Source organism: Oryzias melastigma, linkage group LG7 (genome assembly GCF_002922805.2).
Source record: "Oryzias melastigma strain HK-1 linkage group LG7, ASM292280v2, whole genome shotgun sequence".
NCBI classification, from domain to species: domain Eukaryota; kingdom Metazoa; phylum Chordata; class Actinopteri; order Beloniformes; family Adrianichthyidae; genus Oryzias; species Oryzias melastigma.
Genome location: NC_050518.1, coordinates 12,856,468 through 12,865,106, shown reverse-complemented (window position 1 = coordinate 12,865,106; position 8,639 = coordinate 12,856,468). Strand labels below are relative to the sequence as shown.

General features: G+C 38.1%; 1 protein-coding gene across 1 annotated transcript; it reads left to right on the top strand.

Moving 5' to 3' along the window:
* The first annotated feature begins 6,797 nt into the window (after positions 1-6,797).
* LOC112159218 (rhodopsin) lies at positions 6,798-8,316 on the top strand. The gene has a single exon (XM_024293146.2). It carries the CDS (start codon positions 6,903-6,905, stop codon positions 7,965-7,967), a length of 1,065 nt encoding a protein of 354 aa, XP_024148914.1. The 5' UTR covers positions 6,798-6,902; the 3' UTR covers positions 7,968-8,316.
* Positions 8,317-8,639: the final 323 nt, after the last annotated feature.

The following is an 8,639-nucleotide window of genomic DNA, read 5'->3' as shown; positions in this document are numbered from 1 at the left end:
CAGCTGAATAGAAAAGCACAGCGCCGAGTGGAGTCCAGCCTGGCTCCAGCACAGTTTCTCTTTGCCTCACACAGATCTGTGGAGCTTCTTTCCATATGAATGATGCGCCGTCATTAAAGTAGCTTGGAAAGGACTGATGAATATGTGTGACTTTGAAGCGGTTGTTGTGTGATTGTGCACAGAAGAGCGCGTGGGAGGTGTTTTGTGCGTGGACGTGTGTATGTCTGTGAGTGTTTGTTGTTGACGCTGACATTTGTGCACACAGTGAGAGGTTCACCCTCCAGCATCTGGGATCTTTTTGGTTTTCTTTTTGTTTTTCATTGAGCCAGGGGTGTAAGCACCCAGGACTAGTCTGGCAGCCCGGTCCCCTTTCACAGCATACGTGTGTGCTTGTGTTTTTAAACTGAGGGCATTACTCTCCACACACTCCACGGGATTTCAGCTCTCTGCACATGCACTGTGGATTCATCACCTTAGCAACCAGTCGATTGAAAGATGATGAATCATACCAAAGACTGCTAATTTCTTTTCAGTTGTCAAACATGAACAATGGGTGGTATAAAGTAGCCACAGAGACGTCACTGCAGAATGTGTGTGTGTCAACTAAAAGAGCTGCAGTAAAAACATGAAAAAGCAACCTTTCTCCTAGATCATGTAGAAACAAAGACAGAGGTTTATTTTTTCTCGTTTATATATCAAGAAATGCAGAAAGCTATGTACTCCATAATATTGCAGTTTTCTCCTCTCACATTAAAAAACAGCTTTTGGTGAAAACAATTATTTAAAGAATTCCCAACCTGTGAACAGTTAATAGCACATAATCAGTAGCTTTGCACAAATCCCAGCACAGAGCAGATGTTGTTGATTCAGCGTGATTTGATTTCCTGCAGGCAGCGTTCAAGCTGCAACAACACCTCCCTCCTCATCTTCTCTGCACTTCAGTGAAAAGACCTGAACGCTCCTCTGGATAAATAAAGCCGTCTTCATGACAAGAGGTTCAAGAGATCCATTTAAAAGACGGTCTGTGTTTGTGGTAAAAAACAAGGAAAACGATTTGTAGTCCAAGGTTTAAAAATACCAACATTCATCAGGTGAATTTGCTAGGATTCAGGAAAAGCTCTGCCAAAGCCTCTAGTGTGAATAATGGATTTAAAAGAGGCAGCTGGACAAAATGCTTAAAATGGTGGTTGTAATACGGCAACAAGATGCAAATATTGCCTCAGTCAATTTCGGTGGAATCAATAAGAATGCAGAATATGAACAACTTCTCTTGCTTTCTAAAGGTAAACAGCTCCCACTGCTGGTAAACAAGAAGTTTGCATTGCAACCCACACAAGCTCTTTTCTCTTTGGCTTTAATTAGTCTTAATTCCAATTCAGAAAAAATGTAGTTGACAGAACAAAATACTAATTTGTCAGTCAATAAAAAAAAAAATGTATTTACTGAATATGGGTGTGTTTTCTTCTGAAATTTTCAAAAACAATGCTGTTTTTAGTGCTAGAACTACTGATTTCATGCAGGAATATAACAAAAAAAAAAACAATAAATCAAAAATAATGTGCATTCACAAAGATTCAGCAGATTGTGTATATAACATTATTTGTATTTATTTAGTTTTTTTTTTATTTCAAAGTCAGGGGTGGAGCTAGAACATTTTACATGGGGGGAGAGGGGGGCAGGAGATTTTGGAGGAGTGGCAACAAGTGAAAGGGTATTACAAATGACAAAATACGTACTTCTAACAGTTTGATTGTTTTTATTTAATTTAAAATATTGCTATTGTCAATTTTTGCAATACTTAAAAATCTTTTATTGATGATTTCTTACTCTTGCTCAGCCCCCTGTCAACGTCTTGCACCTTAAAACCTTATTTTTTGTTTTTTAGTGTTTTTAAGTAGGCTAATGGGTTGTAGACTGATGACTGAATCAAAGAAAAGAGATGGTTTAATCAAATATTTTATCCTACTTTCAAAATATAAAAAAGCACACTAGTTTTCTACAACCCCCTGAACTTGAACCAATCATCAACCAAATCTTCACAAAACCACAGATCAGATCAGATATGTACGTTAGTTTGGAATCTTAAACGAATTTGAGCAGACGAGAGACGGGCCTGGGTTATTTTTGCTCTTACGGGCCTGATGATGTATAATCCTGCAGTGTGAAATTCATGTGGGAGCTGGAGGTGTGGAATGTGCCATGTCCTGGTCACAGTGTTCCCTCTTCTCCACCGGTCACTCAGCAAGAGAGTTCCTGTGGGCAGAGTGAGAGAGCATCACGCTCAGCCCACTCATGTGTCCTTTTAAAAAATCAACATTCAGCTTCAAGATGGTTGTGTCGCAATTAGTCAACGTTCAATTTTACAAAACCAGCTCATCCAACATCTTAATTAAAAAGTCAAAACTGTGATATCCTGATGTTTAGAAGTTTAGTCAAGTGTCTGGAAAATAATTAAAAACAAACAGTTTAAAAGCAGCATAAAGTTTAGTGAGGATCCATAGAAGATTCTATGTTTTATTCAAACTGTTGTCAGAAATATCTCAAAGTACTCACTGCTGTACAGTGATTCAAATTTTCAATAAGGCACCTTCAGGAAGTTACATGTAGGGTTTGTTTCTAGAAAAAAATGAGAAAGTTATTCTGTTGCTAATATTTATTTTAGCTATCATATATATATATATATATATATATATATATATATATCAGTGTAATTTATCACACTAATACATTTCCTTTCCTGTGACTAACTTTCGATTCTTTTGTATGTCATGGACATGTAGTTGCAGCATTTCAAAATACGTTTTTAAGACTGACGACTGACGATGTGATACTTTATCTATATTATTTAAGAATCAGTGCATAAATGATAATAACAATGAGGACAAAATAAATGTATTGAAACATTTACCTAGTATTGTATCCTAAAAAGGCATTTGCAATAAAGTAAAGCTTTAAAGTTTTCAGAATCCAGTCTTGAAAGCAAGCTTTTATCTATAAACAGATGTACATACTATCATGCTCACATTGATGCTGCTAAAATAGAAATGTAAGCCATTATCCAAGATGAAACACAAAAGGATCCAGGAAGACATCAGGAAGATGGCTCCAAGTGACGACGAGCTTAATGAATACCTCAGGAGGCAGAAACCCAAGGAGGAAGAGAGGGAAGAACAGGAATCATCATGGATGGATGGACAGTCTCAGCATGTGTACCTCTGGTAAATGGGAGGATTTCAAAAAAAGATATAGAAAGATGCAAACAAAATGGTAATGGGTAATTGACTGGACATGGTAGTGCTGGACAAGAAAGCAAAAAAAAATAGATTGAAGTGATAGAAATAGCAACTGCAAATGATAGCAACATCAGGGAGAAGGATGACTGAAAAATATCAGGGGCTAAAAAAAGAGCTGGAAAATGTGGAAGGTGAAAACAACAGTGATCCTCTTAGTGATAGAATGACTCCAGCAAATTCCAGGAATAACAGCTGAGATCTTTGTCCTGGAAACTGCACAGGATCCTCAAACTCCCGGGCCTTTGCTAGAGGTCAAAAAGAGGTGAAACTTTTCCTGTAGGTTTGCACACTGAAGTTATTTTGTTCTTCCTTACTGATCTTCTCGAGAGCTGTAATGTTTTTGGGCTTGTCGCTGTGTTACCCAGTTTTCTAAACCACTAACAAATGTTTATTGGATTGAGGTCCAGAAACTGGCCAGGTCCCTCTAGAACCCTGAAAGGTATAGCTACTCTATCCTTGCCCTGTTGATGTTTTTGGCATTATTGTCATGCTGGAAGATCCAGTCACGTTTCATACTCATGGAAGGAGATTCATTAAAGTAGTAGTTAGTAGTTTATTTAGATTATTTTATTTCTTTAAGTTAGTAAAAAAAATGTAGTTGTAAATTTTGGGGCGATGTAGTTTATTTGATTCAGATTATCATAGTTAGTTTTTCTTTTTAATGGTAACACTGATTGCTGATTTTGTTTGTTTTGCCCTTTTTAGATGAAATCTTCCACTTTCCTTTTTTGAAGTCTGTTTATCCAGGGGGATGCACAACAGCGGCCCAGTGTGGACCCAGCATGCTGTTTTTGGAAAGCAGCAGCTTGTCAGGAGAAGCTCACGTGACACAGAGAGACTGGTAAAAGAAAAACACTAAAAAACAAAACATTGAAAACCTCTTTATTTTTATATGTATTTTTTTTTTAACTAAAATCGATTAAAAAGAATGGGTCCTTGTCTGTCTTTACATTATTAATATAAAAACTTGCAAAAAATGTTTTTCTCATTTTTCATTTCACTTTCTTAAATTGCAAAACAGGTGTACATTGACAGGATGTAAAAAACTTAAGGAGGCAGAAAAAAACAGGTTAACTGTATTCAGTACACTGTGCTGTTAAATAATAATAAGACACACAAAATGTGTCTGTCTGTGGGTGTGTTGGAAAATAGAAAACTAAATACAGGTAATTTTGAAGCATTTAAATTTACACTCTTGTGGATTTTTCTGTTTTTAATTCCGACTCCTGCTCAAAGTCTGCAGTTCTACTACTTCATCACTTGATGTCGCCATTGAGGCATTTTTCTTCTATATTTAAAGCTTGAAGAGTTTGGTTATTGTCTTGTTGTCACATCCAGGGCTTGGGAAACCCAGGGCCACACACATCTTGCTCTTCCAGTCCTAGGAAAGGCCAGTTCAGCCAACAACTTTTGGCAGAAAAGCTTGTTGAGCTTTCATAACAATTTCGTGAAACTTAATAATTTTGTTGTGCTTGGACTAACAGTTATGGTTCAGTACTAACATGCTTCAACATTGCCAACCAACCAAATAAATAAAAAATAAATAAAGAAAAAATAAGGCTTCCTAAAGCAGTAGCTATCACTTCCAGATTCAAATCTTTAGCATATTTTCAATCCAGAAGATTTTCTAGAGAGACTATCATTAAGTCATGTAAAAGCCTCATCAGCAGTTGTTTTCATTCACTGCTATTCTTGAGGTTCAAAAATCCACAAAAAGCTGTTGGTCAAAAGGAGCAATTTTCCACACAGGGCCAGACATTATTTAATGAATTATTTTGTAGCATTTTCCATTTATCAATAGATGCTCTGCAAATGCTGAAATGTTGATAATCCTATTTTTTTTGGAGGATATGATACATTTAAAAACTTCTAAGAAATGTTTTATTTACCTTTTCAAATGTGTGAAACTTCACAAATCTTACATTACTTGTATCATTCAGGAAACAATCCAACATTTTGTCATAAACCCTACTTAATTACTATTAAAGGATTATATCCAAGTTGAGACAAAACACAAATGCATTTTATTGAAATTCTGCTGTAATTATCTTGTACTTTTAGATTTTAAATGGTTTAGCCTAAGTGGAACGCAGTTACTTAAAAGTTATTTGTCCAGCAAAGATTTTAAGCTTACATATTTTACCCATATTTACGCCTTTATAGTATATAGAACAAATATTTTGAAAATACTTGTAAATCCAAAGAAAGTTTCACATTTAAATTATGGCCAAAAAGTGTGCTTGCTGGAAAAACCTTTGCCAAATAACAGTGATTTGTGTTAAAATAGAATATATCAATATTTTTTTACAAGACCACATGTGAATGGAGAAAATGTTTTGAATATGGATAAAGTGTGCAACATGTTTATTCTAAAAGCAGGAAGAAAAAAAAGCTAACAACAGCAACTAAGTTAAAATAATTGTATGTGACATGTCTGGAGTTTACAGCAGACTGAGTGAGAGTGACCCTCTGCAGAAGTAAATCCATCCCAGGCTTGTGAGAGGGACACAGCTATAAGCTCCAAATCTCTTTAATACAATACCCATTAGGAAAGTGCTGAGCTCTTTACCAACAGCTGAGATAGTCTGCCACTCAGCAACACCAAGGCCTCAGCTCTACTTCAATATAATACACGCTTGACACATTACTAATCCAGACTTTCATTTATTTTGGACATTTTAAACAACTGTTCTGGTGATATTATGAAGGTGTTCATGTTTTGTCGATGTCTCTCAGACATCAGTCTCTTTGAGTTAAATCCTGAGCAAATTTTACTGTTATAGCAACTAAACATAGATTTTTAAAATGATAAAGTGTATATTTTTTTAGTGTTTGTGCTTTTAGCAACAGTGTATGCTCCATATATTTAGCCCACCCGTAACTTTTGAAGTAGTATTAACTTGACAACAACTTCCTCACCACCTTTTTTGCACAGTCTCACTTGGACTGATAGTATAAGCTCATAAGTCTGTTTATGCATGTCCCCAGTGAAAAATTACATGGCCTGGGCTTCCTCTTTTAATTTAAAAAATATATATTTGAAGTGTTTTTTAAATATCTGTTTGATTTGTTTAATTGCTTCTTTCCACAAATGTAAAATTAACCCATAACTTTGCAACTCTACCTGTTGAAGCTTTATCTTGGTGACAAAAGAGAAAGTGAGTTATCTCACTTGCAATGCTCAAAGTGTGCAACGTGCTAGTAGCATATTAAAGATACCTGTACAAGTGCAGATAATAGATATTTGGAATGACTACTCAAAAATAACCCTTAATTATGACTTCTAAACTGGTTGTAGTTCAATCTATTTTTAAAATAATTGCCTATAATGCTTGAGATAGGTTGTCAATCAATAGGTTCACGACAGGTGTAACCTTAATATCTTGATGAGTGGTCAATTATGTTTGCAGTGACGGCTGGATTAGATATTAACTGTGGCCTAAATCAATTTGTGCTGACGGATTTGGAAAGTGATAATCCAAGGTGTGCCTTTTTAAAAGCCAGACTGTGGCCACGGAATCCATTTGTAGCAAGGTCCATCTCCATCTCGCTCCCGAACAGCCAGAAGAAACACCACCGGAGGGCTGATAGCAACCGCAAGCCGCAACCATGAATGGCACAGAGGGACCATATTTTTATGTCCCTATGGTGAACACCACCGGCATTGTCCGGAGTCCTTATGAATATCCTCAGTATTACCTTGTCAACCCAGCAGCCTATGCTGCTCTGGGCGCCTACATGTTTTTCCTCATCCTGGTTGGCTTCCCCATCAACTTCCTCACTCTCTACGTTACCATCGAACACAAGAAGCTGCGAACCCCTCTAAACTACATCCTGCTTAACCTTGCGGTGGCCGACCTCTTCATGGTGTTCGGAGGATTCACCACAACGATGTACACCTCCATGCACGGCTACTTCGTTCTTGGACGTCTCGGCTGCAATCTGGAAGGATTCTTTGCTACCCTCGGTGGTGAGATTGGTCTCTGGTCTCTGGTGGTTCTGGCCATTGAGAGATGGGTGGTCGTCTGCAAGCCCATCAGCAACTTCCGCTTTGGTGAGAATCACGCTATTATGGGCCTGGTTTTCACCTGGGTGATGGCTGCCTCCTGTGCCGTGCCCCCTCTCGTCGGCTGGTCTCGTTACATCCCAGAGGGCATGCAGTGCTCATGCGGAGTTGACTACTACACCCGTGCAGAGGGCTTCAACAACGAATCCTTTGTTGTCTACATGTTCATCTGCCACTTCTGCATCCCACTGTTTGTTGTGTTCTTCTGCTACGGCCGTCTGCTCTGCGCTGTCAAGGAGGCTGCTGCTGCCCAGCAGGAGTCCGAGACCACCCAGAGAGCTGAGAGGGAAGTCACCCGCATGGTCATCATCATGGTCATCGGCTTCTTGGTATGTTGGGTCCCCTATGCAAGTGTGGCCTGGTTCATCTTCACACATCAGGGCTCCGAATTCGGGCCACTCTTCATGACCCTCCCAGCCTTCTTTGCCAAGAGCTCTTCCATCTACAACCCAGCAATCTACATCTGCTTGAACAAGCAGTTCCGCCACTGCATGATCACCACCCTGTGCTGTGGGAAGAATCCCTTTGAAGAGGAGGAGGGAGCCTCCACCACTGCTTCCAAGACCGAGGCCTCATCTGTCTCCTCAAGCTCTGTGTCCCCTGCATAAAAGCAACATCAAGCAAAGGTTTCATGATCCACTATCCAAGAAGAAGACTTCTGCTCCCCCAGGGAAACGACTGCAGGCTAACGTCTACAGAAATAACTTCCTTTTTGTATTTTTACAAATGAGTTGGTTCAACTAAAAGACAGTTGCAGGAAAGGTCAGCCCATTACAGAGTTGTTCCTGTATGTACAGAATATCCAACTTAATAATCTGTGATTATTTTTTTCCTGAGAAGAAAAGAAATAATCTTAATCTTTCACAGTTGGATCCTGTATGATACTGGCTTATTTTTGAATGTAGAGGCATGTAATCAAGGCAATGTAAAAAAAAATAAATCGCACTTTGCAAATGATTCATCCTGTTTATGTTTTAATTACAACTTGGGTGGCGAAGTTCATGTGACTGTAGAATATTTAATCAAATAAATAAATGTGAATGATCTATTCAGAATGCACTAATGTCTTGAGTCAGTTTTTACACTTTCTTCACTGCAATACTATAGCAGTGATTCAGAATAACGGTGTGACCTTAAGGGTTTGTTGACTCTAAGTAGTACATGAAAAGCTCCACTAATCTCAACTCACTCATGGGTCACCTAATATTTGTTTCTTAACTTATTAAAAGGGATTATAAATTAATATTCCAGAATGGACATGCATACATCGACAGCTTTAT

Coding starts and splice junctions, on each gene's coding strand:
- LOC112159218 (XM_024293146.2), top strand. CDS start 6,903: ATGAATGGCACAGAGGGACCATATTTTTATGTCCCTATGGTGAACACC.